Source organism: Podarcis erhardii (assembly GCF_964252035.2).
Source record: "Podarcis erhardii genome assembly, chromosome: 1".
NCBI lineage: Eukaryota > Metazoa > Chordata > Lepidosauria > Squamata > Lacertidae > Podarcis > Podarcis erhardii.
This window is the reverse complement of record NC_138497.1, coordinates 47,934,396-47,961,213: the sequence shown is the minus strand read 5'-3', so window position 1 is coordinate 47,961,213 and position 26,818 is coordinate 47,934,396. Positions and strand designations below refer to the sequence as shown.

General features: G+C 44.4%; 1 protein-coding gene across 5 annotated transcripts in view; it reads right to left on the bottom strand.

The window, feature by feature from the left end:
- SLC8A3 (solute carrier family 8 member A3) overlaps nucleotides 1–26,818 on the bottom strand; it is a 170,294-nt gene that overhangs the window by 10,034 nt on the left and 133,442 nt on the right. For 3 of the 5 annotated variants that reach the window (XM_081881505.1, XM_081881506.1, XM_081881508.1), the window contains one exon: nucleotides 14,503–14,520. In XM_081881505.1, coding sequence (XP_081737631.1) covers nucleotides 14,503–14,520 — 18 coding nt within the window. Of the gene's footprint in view, nucleotides 1–14,502; nucleotides 14,521–26,459; nucleotides 26,564–26,818 lie in introns of all 5 variants that reach the window. The other 2 variants (XM_081881507.1, XM_081881509.1) reach the window with 1 other exon arrangement.

The window sequence follows — 26,818 nt, the reverse complement described above, 5'->3', positions numbered from 1 at the left end:
AAGCGCCCAACTTATTTAAAGGACTATGTTGTTGGACATGTATCACTGTTGGTCTAAGTATGGGAAATGTAACCAATATGCTTTTGTGCCTAATTGAACCATTACGCGCAGTGCTGTATATAAGGAAACCATTACGATTGTAACTAACGCCTTATCTCGGTGGGGAGGGGTGTTATGTAGTGAAGTTTCACCCTGGGCCAGCAGGGGGATACTGTATATAGTTTTCACTCAGGTCTGTAGATAGTTTTCCCTCAGGTCCGCGTCAGTTATTTTAGGTGGGAACTCTGGGCTGTTGCTACAATGTTGACAGCCGGCTGCCTATAAAAGCAGGCCGGCTGAGCTGTTTGGAGTCAGTTCTATTCCAGCTTACGAAATAAAGAGCTACTTGGAGAAATCGCTGTGTCGTCTGCTATGTCAACCCACAACTTAACAACAACAATAATAAACAGAATTTTCTTGACAAAACTATTATGCTTCTGCCAAAACTGCTTGTGACAATATTCTATAGAGCAATCTCAATCCACGTAGGAGGTTTTGATCAACAGGCAGGGGCGCCGACTTATAAAAAATATTGGGGGGGGGGCGGGGGCCCATACCGACTTATAAAAAATATTGGGGGGGGGGAAGACCTCCAAACCGCTGCTGCTGGGGGAACGAAAGGGGCGAGCCCCGGGCTGCCCCGACCTTAAGTGAACCTGTGAGGGCCCGCCCTTTGCGGCAGCCGATTGGCTGCCGCCGTGGGCGGTGAATATTAATGAGCTAGGGGGAATCCCCACTTCTCGCGGGGCTGACGCCAGCCCCGCGAGATTGTTGATGGGTCGAGAGCCCGCAACCCCACCCCCTCTCTAGATCGGGAGTGGCTTTGTTTTAACTCATTACTGAATGTATTTTAAAAGTTAACTATTGTCAAACAAGGAAAATAAAAAATACCGACATAATTTTGTGATTTTACAAAGCATAATATAACTAATAATTTTCTTAAATTATTGGGGGGGGCGGAGCCCCCCCAAACGAATTTTTGAGGGGGCTCGGGCCCCCTCAGGCCCCATGGAGTCGGCGCCTATGTCAACAGGGGACAATAAATAGAGAGTTAATTGAACAACAAGAGTAAGAAAGGATGGAGGTAAGCAAGATAAAGCAGTGAAACAAATCTTTTAAAAAATATATCAAATAATCTACAATGTGGTGTATAATTTATAATTTATATTGTGCAGGGTGAACTTTCAGGATTTGCTTTTGCTGCTTTGGCACTTTTGATGTTAGAAACAGCTCACTGAAAGCTTTCCTTGTCCATGGTGCTGATGGGCACTGCTCATTGAATTAATAAAAGCAGCAGAACTTAGGACTTCTTCACACTTGCCTTTTCCCCACTCTTTCCAGACATGGCCTGCACTTTAAAGCTCCATGTCTGGTGGCTCCCCCTTTTTTGCTCCAAAGCTTTCCCCACAAAAATCTGCCTCTAAAGCTCAACTGGAGCAACTGGTTTTCTGCTGAATACACGAAGTGAAGTTTGCTCTCCAATGTTTTATACATTGATTTCTATCTGCTGCAGTTAAATAATGTCCACCCTCAACTGTAATTGGTTCACTCTTCTTTCCAGGTTGTGTGCATTTTGAGAGATGGCCAACCTACTCTGCAGGTGGTTCTTCCTGCTTCCTTAAAGATGTCTGCTTCATATGTGATACTGGTAGCATGCTGGGTTTTTTTGTTTTTTACAGTCTTTATATAATTATTATTATTATTATTATTATTATTATTATTATTATTATTATTATTATTTATTATTTGTACCCCGCCCATCTGGCTGGGTTTCCCCAGCCACTCTGGGCGGCTTCCAACAGAGATGAAAAATACACTAAAATGTCACGTATTAAAAACTTCCCTGAACAGGGCTGCCTTCAGATGTCTTCTGAATGTAAGGTAATTGTTTATCACTTTGACATCTGATGGGAGGGCATTCCACAGGGCGGGCGCCACTACCGAGAAGGCCCTCTGCCTGGTTCCCTGTAACTTGGCCTCTCGCAATGAGGGAACCGCCAGAAGGCCCTCGGAGCTGGACCTCAGTGTCCGGGCAGAGCGATGGGGGAGGAGACGCTCCTTCAGATATACTGGACCGAGGCCATTTAGGGCTTTAAAGGTCAGCACCAACACTTTGAATTGTGCTCGGAAACGTACTGGGAGCCAATGTAGGTCTTTCAAGACCGGTGTTATATGGTCTCGGCGGCCGCTCCCAGTCACCAGTCTAGCTGCCGCATTCTGGATTAGTTGTAGTTTCCGGGTCACCTTCAAAGGTAGCCCCACGTAGAGCGCATTGCAGTAGTCCAAGCGGGAGATAACCAGAGCATGTACCACTCTGGCGAGACAGTCTGCAGGCAGATAGGGTCTCAGCCTACGTACCAGATGGAGCTGGTAAACAGCTGCCCTGGATACAGATTTGACCTGTGCCTCCATGGACAGCTGTGAGTCCAAAATGACTCCCAGGCTGCGCACCTGGTCCTTCAGGGGCACAGTTACCCCATTCAGGACCAGGGAATCCTCCACATCTGCCCGCCTCCTGTCCCCCAAAAACAGTACTTCCGTCTTGTCAGGATTCAACCTCAATCTGTTAGCCGCCATCCATCCTCCAACTGCTTCCAGACAGGACTTTCACACAGGACCTTCACCGCCTTCACTGGTTCTGATTTAAAAGAGAGGTAGAGCTGGGTATCATCTGCATACTGATGAACACCCAGCCCAAACCTCCTGATGATCCCTCCCAGCGGCTGCATGTAGATGTTGAAAAGCATGGGGGAGAGGACAGAACCCTGAGGCACCCCACAAGTGAGAGCCCAGGGGTCTGAACACTCATCCCACACCACAACTTTCTGAACACGGCCCAGGAGGAAGGAGCGGAACCACTGTATGACAGTGCCCCCAGCTCCCAGCCCCTCAAGACGGTCCAGAAGGATGTCATGGTTGATGGTATCAAACGCCGCTGAGAGATCCAGCAGAACTAGGAAACAGCTCTCACCTTTGTCCCTAGCCCGCCGGAGATCATCAACCAGTGCGACCAAGGCAGTTTCAGTCCCATGATGAGGCCTGAATCCCGACTGGAAGGGATCCAAATGGTCCGCTTCTTCCAGGCGTGCAGTGCTTCCAGGCTTCCAGTGGTTCAGCAACCACTCGCTCAATCACCTTGCCCAAGAATGGAAGGTTTGAGACTGGGCGATAATTGGCCATCGTGGCCGCATCTAAAGATGGTTTTTTAAGAAGCGGTTTAATAACCGCCTCTTTCAGCGGGTCTGGGAAGGCTCCCTCACGGAGGGAAGCATTCACCACCCCACGAAGCCCATCGCCCAGTCCTTCCCGGCTAGCTTTTATAAGCCAGGATGGGCAAGGATCCAGGAGACAGGTGGTTGGCTTCACTCGTCCAAGCAGCCTGTCCACATCCTCGGAGGTAACAGATTGGAATTGATCCCACACAACTTGACCAGACAGGACTCTAGCACTCTCCCGCCCCGGCCCTGCTCCCACGGTGGAGTCTACTTCTTCCCGAATCTGAGCGATTTTATCTGCAAAAAAATTTGCAAAATCATTGCAGGAGAACATGTGGCCCGTACTGGGCCCCGATGTTACAGGTGGTTCCGCTAAATTGTGAACCACCTGAAAGAGTCTCCTGCTGCTGTTTTCTGCAGATGCAATAGAGGCGGTGAAGAAAGTCTTCTTCGCCGTCGCTATCGCCACTTGGTAGGCTCGACGTTGAGCTCTAACCTGTGTCCGGTCAGATTCGGAATGAGTTATCCGCCACCGGTGCTCTAGCCATCTCAACGATTGTTTCATTGCCCTCAGATCCGTGGAAAACCACGGGGCTCTCCGGGCTCCATGCAATCGGAGAGGGCGCTTCGGAGCCAAACAGTCAATAGCCCTGGTTAACTCCACATTCCAGCGGGCCCACCAGGGAATCGGCTGAAAGGCCATCAACATGGGATAAAGCATCCCCTACCACTCTCTGGAAACCATTTGGATCCATTAAGTGGCGGGGGGCGGACCATCCGAATCGGTCCCACCTCCCTGCAGAGGGGATGGGTCGCAGAGAAGTCCAGTTGCACCAGGAAGTGGTCTGACCATGGCACTTCTTTCGTTTCACTTTTACTTAGTGTCAAATCACCAACATCCGTAGAGGTAAACACCAGGTCCAAGGCATGTCCGCGGCTATGGATCTGTTTGTGTCTGCCTGGGGCGTCAGACACTTTGTGAATTTGTGCATGATATGACCGACACGGGAAGCCAAGGATTACAGCCTCCTGGTGCAGTCTTTCACACACTTACTAAAAAGTAAATCTCAGTGTGTAACATGCTTTCAAGCAAACACCTATAAGGCTGTGCTTTTAGAGAGCAGTCATGAACCTGTGGAAATCACTTCCAGTCATTGCTGTTGGTGTTATTATCATCCTTACTAGAATTGATGCTCTGCCTTTCTACTGCAAATGTTCAAGGCAGCTGAACAGTGGTCCTCTAAAAATGCAAAGAATGAAAGTTCCCTATCAAAATTAATCTTAAAACAAAAGCCCTTAATAAGAAAGGATCACAAAACCAGTAGTAGTCAAAACCTCCAGCTGTCAATTAAGATACAAGACTGAAATAATAATAAGTCTTGTTGGTCTACCTGCCTGCAGGTGAGTAGCAACAGGCCAGGTCAACCTCCCTCAGGAGCACAATCTAGTTGAAAGTACCCTGCCCTGTGCCACATATGAAACAACCTACAGTGCTGCTTTGGGAAAGCAGTAGAGTTAGTAGCTATGGCAACTAGTGTCCTTCTCGCCTTTCTTTGATGAACACCCTGGCCGTTCAGTTATGCACTGGCACGCAAAGGAAACATAACCCAGGAGTCTAAACCCTGTAGGTGCATGGGTTATAAGGCTTTCACTTGGATTTATGAAGACTTCAGGTCATTCTGTGAGCACAAGATGCCTGATGTGAAAGGACTTATAAATCCTGCATGGACTCCCACAGGCCTCATATTCTCCGTAAGAAATTATTCAGAGGCTAAAAACTCTGCACAGATGCTCCATATATCATTAAAACTTTGCCTCAACTCAAAAAGCCTTCCGGACTACAAATATTATTAACTTTGCAAGGCCAGCACAATTTACAGAACACACAAGGACTCCTGTTTCAGGAGACCACATTAATCTGTTGCAGCAGCAGCAGAGACAAATCCATCCACCTTTTGAAGTCAGTAGCACGTTGAAGTGTCAGGGCTCTTTTGTGAGCTCCCACCGAGTGCTCCAGAATGGGGAATCCCCTGCATGAGTCAGAAATAGCTCCACAAAAGAAGAGAAGCAGAAACCAGATGAATCTCTGAATGTCGGAGCCATAATCCTTTAATGCTCCTTCTAGGTGTTCAACTGAGGAATATCCCCAACCACTTGAGTCATTGCCATACAGAATTATGGGCATCGCTTTTCAGCACCGTAAACTGAATTCAGCTTTCTTTCTTTTCTCCAACACTAAAATTTCCAGAGGCAATAGCAATGGTGCTAGCACCTGCATGCTATCAGAACTGAAGCAACAGGCATGGGGGGGGGGGGACCTATGAGGCTTAACAAGTCTTCAGCTCCAGACCTCACTAAGGGTTCGTCCACAGGTCTGTGATTTTTAGGCACAAGTCTGAGTGGGTTTTTTGTTTATCCTGCCGCTTTCCTGGGAAAACCCAGAGAGGCATATCCTACGTTTTTCCCCAGATAAATTTGTCCTGGGCAAATTGCTGGAAACACATTGCTGGAATTGCCTTGGGCCCACAGATGAAGCCCCACCAAATTGTGGCAAATGACTCAGACTCAGCTGTCCCCCTGCAAAATTTCAGTTGCTGGATTAGTTTTTCTGATGGTATAAAAATGTTTTCCTAACAGTCTATCATGAAAGTTTGCACCCTCTTCCACTTTAAGGGACGATCAATCTAGCAGCAACCAATGGGTAAGTAATAAGTTCATTTGTGGATATATTGGAATGATTTCTGGTATGTCCATTTGTAGCTGCTATGTGCAGGGCTAGAGATGGGAAGGCCTGGGAAAAACCCTGAAAAAATGGGGGGGGAGGAGGGGGAAATCTGGGTTCCCCCCCAGTTTCCCCAGGCATTCCCATCTCTAGTGCAGGCCACTTGAATTTTCTCAGTGAGATGTCTGTGGCTTTAGGGTAAGCTACCTATAAGTGCACCACCAGGTGGACTGAATGCTTTTCTCCACATCACTGAAAAGTGGTCTGAAAACATCTGTCTGCTCAGAGAAAGTTATTCAAAGTCATTCACTGGCCTGCAGTCCATGGCATGCATTCCCCTGCTAGGGATGCCCTATTCATTCCTCACTTAAATCATGGGGTGCATCTTCCTGCAACAGACCCAGCCATCCTCTAGAACTGAAGAGACAAAGGTGTGTGGCATAGAGCTCTCCTGCTATTCCTAAGTATGTTCCTGGAGAGGAGTCACTGGCTACTGCTATGGGCACAGTGTACATGGGCCGCATGCCTGGGCATGTTGCAATGTTTTCAGCACATTGTGTGCTCAGCTGAAGGCTATAAGAGGACTTACAAGGCTCCACAGAACCCTTTGAGCCTTAGAGAGGAGACCAAGAGATGAGAGGCATCTTCAAATATCTAAAGGGCTGTGACATGTGAGGCATGAAGGCAGCTCTCTGCATGGCCCTTTCTACCTGGCTCCTCATGAGGCTGGAGGAACATCGCCCAGCTAACGTTTTATTGATTTATTGAGTTTAATATGCTGTAAACCGCTTTGAGATTTTTATTAAAAATATATAGTGGTATAGAAATTAATAAATAAACAAATAATAATAAATGGAGCAGGCTTGTTTTCTCCTGCTCCATAGACTAGGACCTGAACTAATGGATTCAAGTTACAAGAAAGGAGATTCCAACTAAACATCAGGAAGAACTTTCTGACAGTAAGAGTTGCTTGACAGTAGAACAGACTCCCACAAGAGCTGGTGGACTCTCCTTCCTTGGAGGTTTTTAAACAGAGGTTGGATGGCCATCTGTCATGTATGATCTAGCTGTGATTCCTACGTTGCAGGGGATTTGACTAGATGACCCTTGGGGTCTCTTCCAACTCTACAATTCTACAATTCCTTTCTTGTATGTTCAGACTGTACTTTCTCACTCCCAGAGAAGTATGCTTTTGGGGGCCATTCAAAAAGAAAGAAAGAAAGAAAGAAAGAGGCATCGGAACTGACTATTCCTGGCCTGATCCATTCACAACAATGGTAACGACGGCCACAACTTTTCATGTAGCACCATCTCTCCAGCTTCTGGCACTCAAGGAGCCATACAGAGAATAACAAATGCACAAAGATTTTCAAGAGAAAAGAAGACACCATAAAGGAGAAATTGACTGCTGACAAGTCCACAGCACAGTTAAAACAAATCGGTTTTCAGGTCCTCTTTAAAGATAGGAAGGAAGGCACAGCCGTGAACATTGAAGAGAGAGAGTTCCACACTCATTGGCGACGAAGGCACAATCGCCCACAGGCTTAAAGTGGCAGGAGTCCCAACAGCAGGTATGTCCGGGAACAAAAAAAGCTGAAGAGTTTTTAATTTGACAGGTCAAGTCTGTCAAGGTGAAAGCTGCCAAACTGCAGCTTAATTATTAACCAGCCCTGATTTGTTTGCATCAGCCTCAGTACTCAGCTTTCAACATGGCTTGCACCCGAGACTCCCAGCTGTCAAGTCCAATTAGTCCTGATAAGGTCTGGAGATGCCAGGCAGGGAAATGAATGTGCCAGTTCCTCCTCGGCTCCCATCTCTGCTTTCCAGATATGGCAAAGGTTGGGAGGAAATAATTCCACCTTAACACCCTTCATTCTGAACTTAAGCAAGTGCTAAATGGCAGGTGGGAGGCAAGATAGAAAGATCTATCTTTCTGGACGAGGAGAAATGGAGGGTGCATTTCCAGGATGGTGGGGCAAGCCTACCCTTATTGCAAGAGGTGTAAATCACAGACACTCTGGAGTGAGTGAAAGCGGTTCCAAAATGATACTGAGATTTACTTTAGAGGAAAGGAAGGTGAGTCTTCACTGAAAACATCACAAAGTATTTTTGTCCAGGTGGATAATGATCACATCCATCCTGGACATTACACTTCTTGTGATGTGAGAGAGATGTGAGACTCCTGTGCCAAATTCCCTATCTATCATCTATCTATCTATCTATCTATCTATCTATCTATCTATCTATCTATCATCTATCTCTATCTATCTATCTATCATCTATCTATATCTATCTATCATCTCTATCTATCTATCTATCTATCTATCTATCTATCATCTATCTATCTATCATCATTATCTATCTATCTATCTATCTATCTATCTATCTATCTATCATCTATCATCTATCTATCTATCATCTATCTATATCTATCTATCTATCATCTATCTATATCTATCTATCATCTCTATCTATCTATCTATCTATCTATCTATCTATCTATCTATCATCTATCTATCTATCATCATTATCTATCTATCTATCTATCTATCTATCTATCTATCTATCTATCGATCGATCGATCGATCTATCTATCTATCTATCTATCTATCATCTATCTATCATCTATCTCTATCATCTATCTTCTATCTATCATCTATCTATCTATCATCTATATCTATCTATCTATCTATCTATCTATCTATCTATCTATCTATCTATCATCTATCTATCTATCATCATTATCTATCTATCTATCTATCTATCTATCTATCTATCTATCTATCTATCATCTATCTATCTATCATCTATCTATATCTATCTATCTATCATCTATCTATATCTATCTATCATCTATCTCTATCTATCTATCTATCTATCTATCATCTATCTATCTATCTATCTATCTATCTATCATCTATCTATCTATCATCATTATCTATCTATCTATCTATCTATCTATCTATCTATCTATCTATCTATCATCTATCTATCTATCTATCTATCGATCGATCTATCTATCTATCTATCTATCATCTATCTATCATCTATCTCTATCATCTATCTTCTATCTATCATCTATCTATCTATCATCTATATCTATCTATCTATCATCTATCTATCTATCTATCTATCTATCTATCTATCTATCTATCATCTATCTATCTATCTATCTATCTATCTATCTATCTATCTATCATCTATCTTCTATCATCTATCTATCTATCTATCTATCTATCTATCTATCTATCTATCTATCTATCTATCTATCTATCATCTCTATCATCCATCCATCCTGCATGAATCACCCTCAATATAAAAATGAACTGTAGGATGATATAAGAAGACAATTAAAAACTATCAATTTATTATAAACCAAACCAACAGTGCAATAAAACTAGGATGAACCAAACCTTCAACCAGCTAAAAATGCTATAACATGCCTGGGCAAATAAGGTTTTAAGCACATGCCCAAAAGTACACAATATTGGTGTCAGGCATGCCTCCCTTGGGTACATTATTTGTGTGTTATTGTGGCATTTTTTAAATTGCACTATTTATATTTATCATTTAAAATTTGTTTTAAACTTTACTGTACATTGCTCAGAAAACTATGGTATGGGGTGATTAACAAACAATACTACAACTATTAGTTTAAATAATCATGCATTGGTGAATTGTTTTACATAGTGACAGATTGTGTGAATTATCTGTTGTAGGAGTATTTCACTGCATAAACTGGGATGAACTAGGCTCTGATGACCCATAAGTTCAACATGTGTCTGACATGTCAGAATATTCGAACAATGAGTCACTCTGCCAGAAATTTGAGTTGGAGTAGCTTCAGTCACAACTTAAGTGTAGTTCCTAGTTACATGACTACTAGAATTCCATATCTCTGAATCTTGGCGATGTCCAGATATGAAACTCTGGACTCCTTCCTTATCTTTGCTGTTACACAGCTAACCCTCATGACCAAGATTTTCAAAGAGGGAAGGGGTTAGAAGAGTCACAAAGTCTCTCACCCTGTGGCTCTCAACATCTTTTGGAACTTCAAAGCCCAGTTAAGGTGCCACAACGGTTAAGAACATAGCAATATTTCCTAGTACACCTTGTGCCTCTAGAAGATTCTATTTTGAATGTCAAACATTCAGATAGATGCTCATTGATGGTGCAGGTCAGGAACAGGCAACAGTGGCCTTCCAGATATTGTTGGATTCCTCAAACTTCCCTCAGCTTCTGCCCACATGGTCAATGGTCAGCAATAATGGGAGCTGTAATCATGTAACACTTCTAGAGCAGAGGTCCTTCATCCGTAGCATAGGGCAATGTTAGAATATAGGATTAAAAAGCCCACATGCTTTCATTATTCCTTCACATCTTCATACACCCTAATTTGAATTGTTCTGAATTTGGATAGTTTTAGGTAGGCAACCTTACAAACATGCAATGCCTAGTTCTGAGAGACAAACAAACAAACAAACAAACAAACAAACAAACAAACAGGTTATCAAGAGCAACCGAACTTCTGAAGGGCAGAGAAAACACGTAATGTACATAGAAGACTCATGAACATGGGGACAATAATACAGCCATTGTGTCACACTGTCACAGAGTAAGTGAGTGAGAGAGAGAGATGGAGGGGAGGAGGAGAGTGAATGTGTGAGAGACAGCGAGAATTTTCTACGCAGAACTGGGCCTAAAGAAGGCTACACAACATAGAAGTTTTGTGGTGGTGGGGAGGCAGAAGCTAGAGGCAAAGAGCCTTCAATGTAATTTTCAACGTAATTTTTTCCAACACTCCTGAAATGTTTGCATTTTCTAAATCTAACATGACATGGACTAAGTGAAAATGTCACCTCCATTCTTTACTTATTAGTCATGATCTGTCCTGAGTGGCACTCTACGTGCGCAGTGGCATATGCATTTTTTATGTTGCTCTGGATATCATCTGCCACAGGATTTACAGGGTTTGAAGTACATCGTCCATGCGTCCAAGGGATGTCAACGAAGCCCGTGGAAGGGGGCCCAACTGCAGAAGTTAAGTGGAGGAGAAGTGTCATTATATAAACCTTGCTCACTCAACAGCTCATCTAAAGGAGGGGGGTGCTGTCTGGAGCAGATGTGGCTGGTGAGGAATTGGTGCTGTGTTCTGGGCAACTTTTTTCTTTCCTAACATGGTCAGAGATTTAGCCTCTTTCCTTATTAACTTAAGAGCAACTTCCAGTAGTGCCAAGTGAGTGAATTATCCAATGCTACCTGCCAAATGCAATCAAATCTGAGCACAAGAAAGGGCAGAAATCGTATTATTTTAATACATATTATTTGGTTCCAGAAGATCTGATTAAATTAGCACACTACTGAATTAGAGCAACAAAATTACTATGGGAACAGCTGAGAAAGACTTCCTGAAACTGAAGAGCTGATCGAATTATAAGAAGGAAAGAGCCTCTTTGCTTCCCAGTTATTCTCCAGTTGGTGTCTCTCTCTCTTTGTACACAAGGGATCCAGGTGTGTATACAAAGAATGTAATATAGAAATGTCTCTGGAGGTGTTTTAGTTTCGTCTCTCTAGATAACAGGAAGCCACCAATCACAGCAGCTTCTTGAATCCTGAGTGCATGTTGGCATTGAAATGTACATTTACAACTAAGAGAGTATGCATATTCATGTGCCGTTCTTACTCTACTTTATACAGTCATACCTCATGTTATGTTTGCTTCATGATACGTTTTTTCAGGTTGTGTCCTGCGGTGACCCGGAAGTAGTGGAAAGGTTTACTTCCGGGTTTTGCCGCTCATGCATGCGCAGACGTGCAAAATGACGTCATGTGCATGCGCAGAAGCGGCGAATCGCAACCCGCGCGTGTGCGGACACGCCGCTGCGGGTTACGTTCTATTCATGCTGCGAACAGGCCTCTGGAACGGATCCCGTTTGCAACCAGAGGTACATATATGCTTTACAGATACTTATAAATTCTTTTTGGGGTGGGGAAAAAATGGCGAGAATCATTCCTAGCTGACAGAGATTTGGGGGCACGTTACATGCTTGGCCCCTGTGTGCTTCCACCAGTAGCCCCCTAACTTCCATCCACTTCTTTTTTCTGCTTGAGGAGCTCCTCTGCTAACAGGGATTGGGTCATCTGACATGCAGCGTTATGCAGACCTACTGAACGTGAGCCAAAGGTAAGGTACAATTACCAATGAACACACTAGGTGAACTCTGTGGTGTGTGACGGAAGCCATATAACTTTTAGATTGGAGGCAGGGAACAGCTTTTAAGAGATGTGAGCGATATGATAAAGGCATTGTTGCCTACGATGTAAACACTCGTCTCCTTTGTCCTGTTATCAGTGATGACCAGTCTGGTGGTTTGCTGCCAGGAATTTCTGGCAGCTGCTCTGAAGAAAGTAAGGGTGGCAAAGTGCATTCTACGCTATACCAATGGGGAGGCGGCGGTGGAGGAAAGGGCATTGCAGTCGTCCCTGGAGAAATGTGTGGCTGCTTCCTAGAGGGCCTCAGCAGCCTATACAGGCATTTGGCCTGCTAGCCAGTCAGCAGCCACTGCTTCTAGGGGGTTGCTGCTAAGAATGGGCTCAACTCCTTTCCTCAGTTATTCAGCTGCTGCAGAAAGTAATTATTTCCAGGGATTCCCTCCACTGCCCACTGCTGCCCTCCTTTATTCGAGACAAAAGAAGGTTTGCACTACATACACCTATACACTTTAATTTGTATTGGTTCACTGCCCAGAGAAAGTTAGTTTTGGATGGTATGCAAACAGTGTTAATAAATAAAATGGCAGTCTAGTCAATTTCTACACATGGAATGGGAAGGAGGACGCCATTTTGCTATTTGCATCTTAGGCCAGCTTCAATGTACTCTTGGTGGGGTATCTCACTACTGTGTGACTTTAGCCAGCAGGCTTTGCCAAGACCATAACAATTCATAACAATATGCCATAGGCTCTCTCTTTCTCATTCCTATATTATATATGCACTTTATTAGCATCAGATTTTGGCATATGTCCGTTATCTCAGTAACTCGGATGTCCTGAGCGTGGCTTTATTTCAAATGCCTCTCCGCAACAAAGCCTTCTAAGAAAATTTGATAGAGGGCACTTTGAGTTGGTCCACAGAGCTGCAGCTGTCATGCCGGAGAAGCACTTGTCAATCTCCATGCACATAGATCGTTTCTGAGAGCTGCAGCCAGAAGGACTCTGACAGATTCAGGGAAAGAGAAGGTGATGGTCCAAGCACATTTGAATGCAAAACACCAGCCTCATTCTCCGGGCTGTGAGACAGATTCTTATCATTTTGCACTCTTTTTTTAAGGGCACAAGCTGAACCATAATTAAGTGTGCAGATGACACAAAGGGGAGACTTTGGAGACCGGGCTGACAATAGCTACTGTCTGATCCTATGTGAATGAAGGTGGCAAGAATGTCAGTCACTGAGGGGGGAGGACCACTAGAAACTGCACAGATGGGGAATGAAAGAGAGCTAAAGATTGCAAGCGAGGGCAGCAGGAGGTGGGGAAGTGGGAGGTGGAAAGCAACAGCAGCAATTACTGCTTTCCAAGAGGCTTGTTTACATCCTGCCTGCCTCTTGGTAATGCTGTCCATTAAGCTGTGGATGTAAATGCAAACCTCCTTCACATCATGATGACAGGTCACTATTGACACCCACTAGAGTCTTAAAGTGGTGTTTTACAAATGGTAAAAATTCGTGCTTTCTCCCTACTGTTGAAACCTCCAATGGAAGCCCCAGGCAGAAACGAGCATACAGTTCAGTCTCGAAATGGTCTTTTAAGTCAGGGCTACAGGCAACCTGAGTGGGGGCAGCTCCTGGGTGTCCCCTGATTCCTGATACAGAGGTAGGAGCAGGGAGCTTCTTGCCCTTCAACCACTTAACTCGTCTCAGCAGAGTTACCTGAAGAGAACAGCCCTCTTTGCCTGATAACAGAAGCACTGCCACCATGCTACTGAGGCCTTCACCTGAATGCATACAAGAGCCCTGGCAGCAGTTCAGAATTTGGGAATACCGGCTGGCTGATCCCCCTTTCTGTACAACGACCTGCATCAACAATAACAAGTGCAGTGAAAGTGAGGGAGTTTGTTCTTCTGCTATTACTGTGTTTATTTGATCTGGGAAAGAGCAAGGACATGGCAAGGCTCTCCTGTTCTGACAATCCCACCCAAATCCTTGCTACCTTAGAACAGATAAGAAATTCACAGCACGTGTGTGGACATGAACTCTCAAATTAGGTTGTTATCAAGGAAAATTTTGCTGCACAAATGCGCAGAAACAAGACTGAGGTATCCTTTTTGGCCTGAGGGCCTCCTTCCCTTCTGGGAAGCTTTCAAAGGGGCATATGCCAATGGTCTTAAATTCATATAGTCTCAATGCACAGCTTGATACATGAAAGGTCAAGGAGCTCCAAATAAAAGGGAAGCATTGAAATCAAGGCCACAACAAAGAGAAGAACAGAGCAAAGAGCAAACCAGTTAAGGAAGAGAGGAAAAAACTTACCTTGTGTCAAGAGGAGTGCTATATATAAAACAGAAATATAAAAAAGAAGAGAAAAAAGGGAACAGTTAATAACATACGCATGGCAGTTTCATTTTGCAGATGACTGTATTAAATGAGCAATGAACTTGACTTGATGTAGCTGTGAATTTTCTGCCGCCACATGCTAGATGCAGGTTTGTGAACATGCCTGGTAGCAGCAAAATGAGCATGAAGCTGGAGAGAACAGGTGTGTACCAAAGGTTCTAGCTACCAGAGGTTCCCCCCTTTCCTTCATGAGCAGAGGCAGGGAGGTGGGGCTTGAAGGGGTGGGGTGGGGTGGGTCTCTGGAGTCAGAAAGTGTGCCAATTCACAACACTTTCTCAAGATCTGGGATAAGTCAAAGCTCAACCCAAATAAGTTGTTTTTTCTGATGGGGACTTCAGGCATGTTAGGACCCTTAGAATAGTTGGTGCTTAGCGACTGTAACTTTGCCTTTGCTCAAAAAGTAAGATGTGAGTCATGATTCATGCTTAAAAATGAACTTTAAGCCACCTTACTCCGTAGCAAAATTACTGTTGCTGCAGTGGGAAATAAAACATCACCCCAACTACTTTGCATGCTCGCTTTGATAACCTCTTTAGCTACGGTAATTGTCAGTGATATTCCACCTATAGCTGTAAAGGGGACTGGGTACAATTCCAAGATACAAAGTGAAGCTCATGGCATGGCCAGAGATGGAAGAATAATTGACGGCCCCAAGGCTAATGCCTAGACCTTCCTTAACTTTCCCCGGGAATGTTACAGAGAGTTACAAATGCACTTGTAAAGCAATTCCGAGAACCAAAACAAATTTGTCTAACTGTATTTTGAGCTCTGAAATAATCTTTTTGTGATTTTGTTCTCTAACGCTTGATCAAGATGCAGGTTAAGTGCTATTGAACCCTAGAGCTGTAAAAGTACAAGATAAAACTACAAGATAAAAGTACTGATAAAACAACAGGAGCTGTAATGCTAACAATGACTAGTCACAACAAATAACTTAGGCCAAATGATTACATATCTTTCTCAATCTCATAATGCAGCTGGAAATCTCTTCTGATGCAAGTCTTTTAATTTCTATTGGCTAATAGGAAGTCTCCAGGTGAGACAGACGGCTGCCAACAACAAATTGGTAGTCTGACATGGATAGGAGTAGTTTAATGACAGAACTGTTAATTTAGGTTTAGACAGTTAATAATCTTTTTAATGCTAAGATGCCTCATTTAATCCCATTATATCGCTTTCTTTTTTCATGTTTCAGATTTAATATGACTCATAGGAATTTTGTAACAGAAATTGGTTTTTTTTAAGCCAGTCACCATTGTTTCTGTAACTATATTACTTTGAAATTCATTTAAAAACTTGTATGCTTTGAGATTTAGTATGTCTGAAAGCTTAGGGATGGAAATGGCTTTTCTCACTCAGGTACCAAGAACCAGACTGAGGAAGTGCAACCCTGCTGGTTCCCCTGGACCTTTCAGTGGCTTTTGATATCATAAGGAAACCCAGTAATAGACAGTAGTATTGGAGGGCCTTTATTTCACCCCATGGCCAATGAACCACGGGGTACCTTTATGGTTTTCAACATCTATAAGAAACTGTTGAGAGATGGCATCTGAATATTTGGGTTTAAGTGCACCAACATGAAGATGACATGCAATTCTACCCCTCTTTTTCATCTAATAATCCCAAGGAGTTCCTAAACTAATGCTTGGAGACGCTTTTGGGTTGGATGAGAGCAAAAAAGCTAGAATTAAACCCAGGCAAGGTGGCCATTCTGTGAGGAGGAGAATTGCGGTCTCTGGATAGAGGGGTACAGGTAGACCTAGGCGAGTTTCCACTCCTCCAAAGGATCATTTGGGGGAGATCCTGGATTTGTTCCTATCTGGGAAGACCTAGATAGATGCAGTGGCCAGGTGCACTTGTTTCCAGCTTTGGCTGATATGCCAATGGCAACCTTTCTGAGAGAAGTCTGATCTCGTCTGAGTTATCCATACACTTGTCACATCCACTGTAATGTGCTGAATGTAGGGCTGCCTTTGAAGACAATTTGGGAAATGACTGTGATTGGAACATGCAGCACTTATACTGTAACAATTGCTCTGATAGCTAGTAAGCTTTCAAGTCCACTTTAAAACCTTAATGGTCTGGGTCTGGGTTACTTGAAAGGCTGCCTGCACCCATAACAGACTGCTTGTGCCCTGAAATCAACCAAAAGAGGGTCTATTTGTTTAGGTGCCCACCTGTTAAAAGTATTGGGCTGGTGGCCACCTGTAATAAAGGTTCTTACTTGTGAAAACATGTCCCTGTGGGGATGCGGCAGGTCTCATCCTTAACAAAGCCCTTCAGAGGGCTTTGAAGACATACCTCTTTTGGGCGCTTTTAATAGGTCATGTTGGGAATTTTATGCCGTGAGTCCTTTTAGTTTAATGTTGTTTTGCTGTTTTATTCCTAAAGTTAATGGGTGGGATTATTTTTTTCTTCTATCCTGTAAAGCAATTTTAGATATAAGGTAGTGTAAGTTGTTTTGTGGAGAAGATTTCTCAAAAGCAGGCTATAAATATAAATGAATGAATGAATGAATGAATGAATGAAAGTTCATCCCAACGTAAAATGCTATTTTTGAATATGATAGTATGATGGGCAGTTTAAAGCACACCATTATTTTCTATACATTAATATGCATGTGTTAGAAATGTACTTATTTTTTGTTCCTGATATTGTTTATGCAGGTAAACATAATTTATGAATTATATAAATTAAAAATCATGGCAAAAGTTAATGGCGGAAATCATGAATCCAGGGGTAGGACATTGCTGGCAGTCTGTGGTGCACATACAACCAAGTCTCTGCTATTTTTATATCTGCTTCTATGAAAGGTTGCCTTAGCAGGAAATATAATTCTGAAATAAGAATGTAATTAAGAACAGTCTGGAGAAATATGGCCTTTTTGATAAAAGTGTGAAATGGAGACAGGTTAATGTGCGTTATCTTTTCAATGTCTCGGGAAAAGATCTTTACAAATTTAGCCTGCATACTGTAATCTAATCAGAAGGAACAGATGAGCCCCTCTCCTTGCTCCCATATGCACCCATCAATGATACTGCAGCTTGCAGATCACAATATTGATGGTGAAACCCTCTCAAGCCATTTCTTACATTCTGCTTCTGTTTCTGTTGTTTTTTTGTTTTTTTGGGTGGCACTGCCTACAAAAGGCCAGTCTAGAAGGCTGCTTAATTTGATTGCCAAAGTTGTTGCCATTTAAGAATCCGAACTCTGTATCCATTAATGTCATCCTATTAGTGCAAGGGTCCCTGCTGATTTTGAGCTGTTTGGATTTATTTGCATGTTTTGTAAACTGACTTGTCTCCCCAACCCCAATGCTTTGCACTTTGAAAACCGGCTGTTGTGAACTGCTTTGGGCATGGCTAATTATGGAAAAGGGACATATAAATACACTAGTTTTTAAAAACAACAACAACAACAACAACCACTTCTGTGACAAAAACAGCACCTTTATGTCTCTTAAAACATCCATTTCTTGATGATCTGGGATATTTTCCTTTCATTTGCACTTCACTCAAGTAATAGAGTGTTTTTCTCTCACTTCTAATGTTTCACATGAATATTTGAAGAACACTATGAATTCAGGAATGTTGGTTGGCAAGGAAACATATAGGTATAAAAAGGAGAATTTCCTGGATGCCAAGATCCAGGTTTGGGGCAAGAACTCTTGGGTGAGAGAACCCGAACAGAGATTTAAAATCACAAAACATGCAGCAAAGTAAAGTGTGGAAATATAGGCTGTTAGAGCTTTAAAATATGCCCTTCAACTTCTTCCAAAGTTCCCCTCTTCCCTTAGCATAGAAAAAAGACCACACATTTAGTAAGTTAAAAAATTGTTTACTTACAAGCTCACCAAAGGTCAGATTCATTTGCTTTTCATACAGCATTCAGAATACACAGGCAGCAAAACTTAGGTTAGTTACAGTGGTGAAGGTCCCTAAATTATTGGAACTCAAGAATGGCTTTTAAAAGAGGCCATGCATTCTGAGCTTGGAGCAACTGGCCCAAACCTGGAGTTCACATGGTAATAATAATAATAATAAAATTTTTTATTTATATCCCGCCCTCCCCAGCCGAAGCCGGGCTCAGGGCGGCTAACAATAATCAAGTAATCAAACAATCAAATGCATTCAAAATATTTCATTATAAAAATTAATTAAAATCAAATTAATGGCAACCGATTAAGCAAGATTCTGTGCAGGTTGCCAGAGGAGGGAGTCAGGCTGCGCCCTGACCAAAGGCCTGGTGGAACAACTCTGTCTTGCAGGCCCTGCGGAAAGATGTCAGGTCCCGCAGGGCCCTAGTCTCTTGTGACAGAGCGTTCCACCAGATTGGAGCCGCAGCCGAGAAGGCCCTGGCTCTAGTTGAGGCCAGCCTAACCTCTCTGAGGCCTGGGACCTTGAGGATGTTATTATTTGCAGACCGTAGGTTTCTCTGTGGGGCATACCAGGAGAGGCGGTCCCGTAGGTACGAGGGTCCTAGGCCATATAGGGCTTTAAAGGTTAAAACCAGCACCTTAAACCTGATCCTGTACTCCACCGGGAGCCAGTGCAGCTGGTATAGTACTGGATGAATGTGATCTCGCAGCGAAGACCCCATAAGGAGTCTCGCCGCGGCATTCTGCACCCGCTGGAGTTTCTGGGTCAGTCTCAAGGGCAGCCCCACGTAGAGCGAGTTACAATAATCCAGTCTGGAGGTGACCGTCACATGGATCACAGTGGCTAGGTCAGGGCGAGAGAGATAAGGGGCCAACTGCTTAGCTTGGCGGAGATGAAAAAATGCTGCCTTTATTATAGCTGTAATCTGCGCCTCCATAGAGAGGGAGGTATCGAAGATTACACCCAAACTCTTAACGGACGGTGCTGGCACTAATTGCACCCCCACAAGAGATGGGAGTTGCCCCCTCAATCCCATATCGTCCCGCCCCAGCCAGAGGACCTCTGTCTTCGAAGGATTTAACTTCAACCGGCTCCCACGTAACCATCCAGCCACAGCTTCCAGACATCTCGCCAGTGTGTCTGGGGCCGAGTCAGGATGGCCATCCATCAACAGATAGAGTTGGGTGTCATCAGCATACTGCTGGCAGCCCAGCCCAAAACTCCGGACAAGCTGGGCGAGGGGGCGCATAAAGATGTTAAAAAGCATCGGGGAGAGAATCACACCCTGAGGCACTCCACACACCAAGGAGTGGCGCGATGACAATTCCCCCCCAAGCGCCACCCTCTGTCCCCGACCAGAGAGAAACGAGCGCAGCCATTGAAGGACTGTGCCCTGGATCCCCACGTTGGCAAGGCGGTGGCCCAGGAGTTCGTGATCGACCATGTCGAAGGCTGCTGACAGATCTAGAAGAATCAGCAGCCCCGACCCGCCTCGATCCAGCTGCCTGCGGAGATCATCTGTTAGGGCGACCAGAGCCGTCTCGGTCCCATGGCCAGCGCGGAAGCCGGACTGGAATGGATCCAGAGCAGATGTTTCATCCAGAAACCTACCAAGCTGTTCAGCAACCGCTCTCTCAATCACCTTACCCAGGAATGGAAGATTCGAGACCGGGCGGTAATTGGATAGATCTAAGGGATCTAATGATGTTTTCTTTAAGAGCGGACGCACCACTGCCTCCTTCAGTTCCCCTGGGAATATCCAGGTGCCAAGGGACAAATTGATGATATCCCCCAGGGGGGCCCGCACCTCGTCTGGACACGCTCTAATCAGCCATGACGGGCACGGGTCAAGAGGACAGGTGGTTGGCTTTCCAGCTCGGAGGATCTGTCCACATCGGCTGGAGATATCCGGTCAAAGTGGTCTAATACTGGACCCGAGGACAGTCGAGGGGCCTCCAGTTCCTTTATTGTATCCAAATTGGCAGGGAGGTCATGGCGGAGCAACAGGACCTTCTCCGCAAAAAAGCTCGCAAATGCCTCACAGCTGTGTGTCAGATTATTATTTAAATTTGGCTGTCCTTCAAGGGACGTTAAAGACCGAATTATACTAAATAATTGCGCCGGGCGAGAGCTAGCGGATGCAATGGAGGCCGAGAAGTAAGACTTCTTAGCGGCCTTCACTGCCATCTCATAGGTTTTCATAAAAGCCCTATAAGATGTTCTTGAAGCTATGAGGGGAAGAATAGGCTTCCATTCTAATCCCTCTCAAGGTGAGCGAAGCCTGGTAGGACAGTTTATTCTATGGTATTTACCCCTTTGTGCATTAATCAGACTTAAGCATGCTGATTAGATGAGGCTGGTTATACTACAAACCCCTTCTCAGGCAAATACACCAATTGCATGTACAATTGATGAACCACCTAGAGTCCCATCTCAATTCAGAGGTTCTCAAAACTATCTCTTGGTAGGGAGTTGGTCAGAATGCTGACTGTCATTTCTTTGGTTTGACAGTACGCTGATTCAGCAAGTCCATCTGGTATCACTGCAGGCACATAGTAGTATTTCACCCCAATGTGTTTGGGTCTTGCATGAAACCTCTTGCTTTGAGATAATTTCAAGTAGCTTTGAGTGTACACCCATCAGACAAGTTTCTCCCCACACAACCCGAAGTCCGTAGTTATTGGTCAATCCAGACCATTTCTCTGTATGCTGTGGCTGTGGCTATGTACTCTGAGGAAGACAAAGCTATAGAATTTTGTTTACAAATGGCCCAGGAAACAGGACAATTTCCAAACATAAAGAGAAATCCACCTGTTGACTTATACTCCTTTGGGTTTCTGGCTCAGTCTGCATCCACGTACTCATAGTTTTGGATTGTTGTCAGCGTAAGTTTACAATTCATAGTTCACTTTAAGTAACTAACAACAACTTTTCACAGCAGTTCAGTCCTTCTCAGTGGGAGAGCTAACTTTCCTGCTTAGGATTCCCACTGCATTTGCTATGTCAGGTCTGGTTGTTGTGGTTAAGTACAGGAGCTTTCCTTTGGCCGAGCTGTACTCAATTTCCCCTTCTGCCCCCAGCTGCCTTCTTGTCCAGGTATGGTGCTGGTGCAGTGCATCAATCTCTTCCTGTGCAGCATCCCTTCACAGGTGAGCTTCAGCAGTTAGCATCTGCTCTATCTTTTCCCAGGTGGAAGGTTCTAGAGGTTGCGATGACCTTGCAAGATGGGACAGTTGTGGGGCTGGGTCTTGGTGAGCACCTGACACCTGGCTCTGGAACCTCGTCTGCTTCTTCATCACCCTTTAACGCAAACATGTCGTCATTAGTCTGCTTCCCTCTGGCTGTGCTGCATCTTGGAATCTGCTCCTCTGCTTCTCTTTCCTGTTCAGCATCTGTGCTAAGTGGTGTGACAGTAGAAGGCAGATCTGGACTGTTATACATCAATTTTGGTAAATTTATGAGGGCTTGTGTTTCTTCCTCTGACTCACTAGAAAAGTCCATCACAGTTCCTCTCTTGACAGCTCTCCTGTATTCATCAAAATGAACCACATGTCTTGTGCTGACTTTCCCAGTACCCAAGTCCATTACTTTGTATCCTTTGCTTCTCAGAGCATAGCCAATCACAATAGTCTCTTCTGCTCTGAAATCTAACTTGTGCCTATCCTCCTTGGGTACACAGGCATGGGCAATACTGCCAAGTACATGCATATGTGGCATGTTAGGTACTCTTCTGTGCCAAAGTTCAAAAGGTGTACGTGGTTGGCAGTCTACTTTGGAGATATACTGCAGTGGCTACTGTATCTTCTCAGATGCGCTTGGGAAGGCCAAAGTCACTCAACATGCACAAAGCCATTTCCAGAAGAGATCTAAACTTTTCTCTCAGTGATGTGAGTTTTGCCATCACCCAATGAAAAACATGATTTTTCCTTACAACTCTCTGTTTCTCCATAGTTATTCCTCTGGGACTTCAAAACACAGAGTTGTGTCTCACACAACTCCCTTTCTCTTTCATTTCTTGGGGTGGGGGCTAAAAAGGAGAGCTGTGTTTGCTACCTGGGCAAACCAAACCTTGCTTTGCCTTTGTTACACATGCAGAAGTTTGTGTGGCACAGCTGGAGAGGTTCCAATGAAATGCAATTCCTTCTCCATCTTCTGAACCAAATGCTGTGATGGAATTATACCTTGCATTATACCCTTCAGGCCATTATAATTTAGACTTTGGAGCACCCTGACTGAAAAAGGAGACCTGGCGCTGTAGCCCCTCTAATGCTGGAGTGTCAAAACTGTTGTGTGAAGGGAATATCCAGCCCAAATTTCCCTGGGGGGCTGACAAAGTAAAAGGAAACCTAGACTCCAGTTGTCAACTAATGTGACACTCAAGCCATCAAATGAGTTAACAGCCCAGTGAAAAGATGTCATCTTCCTAGCAAGGAAAAAAAAAAGGCTGGATTTACTGGAGGGACACTCAAAAGGTACTGACAGTAGGGCGACCAGAAAGGTGACACAATCTGCTGGAAGGCTTCTAGGCCCTGTTATGTTTCGCCAACAATGGTTTGGTCCCTGTCACTGCAGATAAGGGAAACATATAGAACCACGGGACTGCAGAATGAGATTGGGAAGCCTTGGAGCCAATCAGTGGAAGGGAGAAGAAGGCAACCCATTTACAGCTCTAACAACGAGAAGTTCAACAAACTCTTGGTGGTGGTTGTTGTTTTGCATTTGTTATCACAAATGGAACAAGAGCATTGGCAAGAAGAGATATATTTGCTGGTGGGTTCTGATCCCTGTGTTCCTTACCGAGGTACAAATGAAAGAGAAAGAGGATACCCACCTCAGGCCTAATCTGTGGGGGGGGGGGGGAGGCATTGTCACAGAATGAGATTACAAAAGAGGGAAATGTCGGGAAATTGATAACGCACAGGATTATGAGGGCCGAACATAGTTACAGCCAATAATTCTGAAGGGAATTCAAATGTAAAATGGCTGAGGAGCTCACAAAATACAATTTAATTCAATTTAGCTAATACACTAGAAGCCTGGAGGGTAACAAAGATTGAACATCTTATAGGATGAATTTATCTAAATAGGATGAACAGTTAATCCGGGAGAAAGGGAAGGAAGAGGCACACATTGGTTCAGCCTCATTTCTCTACCAAATAACTTGGCAGAGTGAAATAAACATTAAAATACAAATTCACACAAAGGATAACAGAGCTATCAACACCTGCTCTCATTTCCACACAGTGTCTCCAGCCCAGGCAGTGGCCAGGACTCCACCTGGGTAGTTGTACATTCTCTAGGCTCAAACCCTGAAAGGGGCATCAGTCCCTGTAATAATGGTCGTAGCAGCAACATGTGTGGCCGCCTCAGTAGGAACATAGAAAGCTGCCTTATACAAAGTTAGGCCATTGGTCCATCTACCTTAGCACTGTTGACACTGACCGACAGCAGCTCTCCAGAGTTTCAGGCAGGAGTCTTTCCCAACCTGACCTGGAGATGCAGAGATTGAACCAAGACTTTCTGCATGTACAGCATGTGCTCTACCACTGAGCTTCAGTCGTTGCTGAATTTGTCTCTGCCACATGGTTATTAAAGATTAACAGTTAGGGCCAACTAGATGATATGGTAGGAGATCTGGGACTGGACCTCCTCTGATTTTTATCTGTACCTAAAAGCACTCATGAGGTGGCTTGAGTTGGACAGTGACCAGAACACTGGATGAGGAAGCTGTCTCCCCATGACATGTGAAATAAACCAACCCCCCCAAAAAAGATGCTGTTTGCCCCATGGGGACATAACAGGCAGGCAATTCATTAGCTCTCTACCCCCGCCCCACACACTGGGGGCTTGACTTGACATTGGGTTGCTCCATAGCAAAGTTTAGCTGTGAAGAAACCAAGGGGAGATCCATCATGGATCTCCCTTCACTTTATCTGGAAGGGAAGAATCAAGAGTATAGAAATAGTAGAACCAAGGAAAAAGCTAACAGGGCTGTTGTGGATACCACTGCTGAAGTGCATTAGGAAAGGCTGGGCTGGGCTGGGGAGGGAGAGAAGAAAGGTAGAGCTTACTAGGTGCCGGTAACAGACATGCGGGAGGGAGAAGAAGCATTGATGGAAGGTTGGCATTCCCTTAGCTGAGAGGCAAAGGAGTGTATTGGGAGGATTGGATTTAGGGGATTATGAGTAAGATTGGAGAGGCTTTATTAAAAAAAAATTAGCTTAAAATACTTGATTTAAAACACTTGAATAGTTTCATCACACAGTTTTAATTTCTTTGTTTAATATTGCATTATGAACCCTCAGAATAGGGCAGGATTACCATACACAAACAAATCAAGCTCTTCTGGCTTTATGCTTTAAAATTTTGCAGCTTTTTTTTTAAGAAGAGCCAACAAAAATGTCTCCCCAGTATTGTTGTTGTTGTTGTTGTTGTTGTTGTTGTTGTTGTTGTTGTTGTTGTTGTTAATTATTTTGGAGAACCATTATTTAATGTCACTTTTTAAAAAACGGCTGTACAAAAGCATCAATTTATTTAACCATAAAGCCGAGAGAACTTGATTTGTTTGTACGATAGGTATTATACTAGGAAACACAATTTATTGATCTAAAATATTTAATGCATGCTTTGCTATAAAAAAAAATACTTTAAAAGTGAGTTTATCTCTGCCTTCTCATGACTTCTGCATTCAGTGGTATAGGATGCTGTTCGCTTTGGTCAGTGGTTTGGTACACTGGGACCCCCTTGACAAGACCCACTGAAATGAAGAGGAGCTGTGTGAAAACCCTTGACAGATCCTTGTGTGCCTGCCCTTTTGAGGTGGGTGCCTGCCACATGCACATAAACAGGCCTAGGAGTGACGCCTCAGAAGATGGTTTAACTTCCAAAATCAACAGACTCCTCTGTTGCTGATGTGCAGTCAGCTTCATTTTCATCTGCCAGCTAACCAGAATGTTTAGCGAAGTGGCGCTGTGGGTAAAACCTCAGTGCCTAGGGCTTGCCGATCGTATGGTCGGCGGTTCGAATCCCCGCGGCGGGGTGACCTCCCGTCTTTCGGTCCCAGCTCCTGCCCACCTAGCAGTTCGAAAGCACCCCTAAGTGCAAGTAGATAAATAGGTACCGCTTTCAAGCGGGAAAGTAAACGGCGTTTCTGTGTGCTGCGGTGGTGCTGGCTCGCCAGAGCAGCTTCGTCACACTGGCCACGTGACCCGGAAGTGTCTCCGGACAGCGCTGGCCCCCGGCCTCTTAAGTGAGATGGACGCACAACCCTAGAGTCGGACACGACTGGCCCGAACGGGAAGGGGTACCTTTACCTTTACCTTTAATGTTAGAGCTGTGAAGTTTTATTAATAAAAGTATAATTTTTCCTTGCCAGGCTGTCAGATTTTTGCACCGAAGAAGCAAACAGAATGCAAATGCTCATTGTCATTATTATGACAGAACCCGTTCATTACAATTCCAGCTGTAGGTGTTAAAAAATAAAAATTCACCAGCACCCAAAGTCATCCACTGCAAGTTATGCCACAGAAAAGGAGCAAGGAGGCGGAGGAGGCGGGAAAGACTGTGCAAGATACAGAACTGGGGAGGAAGCTGAAAAGGCAGCCATGCAAGTTGCATTCTTTTGGCGGGGCTGGGGAAGGGCTTTCAGTCTTGGCATGAGGGAGAAGGCCAAAGATGTCACCGAAAGGGGGAAGAAAGCGAGAGAGAGAGAGAGAGAGAGAGAGAGAGAAAGAGAAGAAACAGTTCAAACACACGCGGCTCACACGGCCTGACAGGCACAAGCACTGCACGAAAGGAGGATCCGAAATAAGCTAGGCTCAAAAACTCAGAGATGGGACCGAAACAGGGTGAGAGCGAGAATATAGGAGGGAAAGGAATAAAACTTGGTCCGTGTAAAAACGAAAGAGAAAAAAAGGGTGGTGGGGGGGAGCAAAAAGATTACTTTTTTGTGGATTTGGGTTTCTTTTGTTTGTTTTTCCAAAAAGAATCTCACACCTGATATTCCTCGTTCCATCCATTTCGGTTCACCAAGGGCAATGAAGAAATTCTCCTGCCTTTCGTATTCCTCCTCATCTACTATATTAACCCTTACGGTCTTCCTGTAGGGACAACAAGAAAGACATGTGTGTACAGTGGGTTGCCTGGTTGGGAGCAGATGCAGCAAACAGCAGCAGTGGCAGCACCTCCACTGCCACACCATTCCCACATGCACCATTCCCACTCCTGCCACTGCCTGTGGCAGCCCTTTCACTGGCTTTCTATGGCACGCTGGTCGTAGCTGATCTTTAGGTGAGTCGGAGAACGTTAGAGGAGGAAAGGAGGGCTGGGAGGGGCAGGGGGCGAGGAAAGGGAAC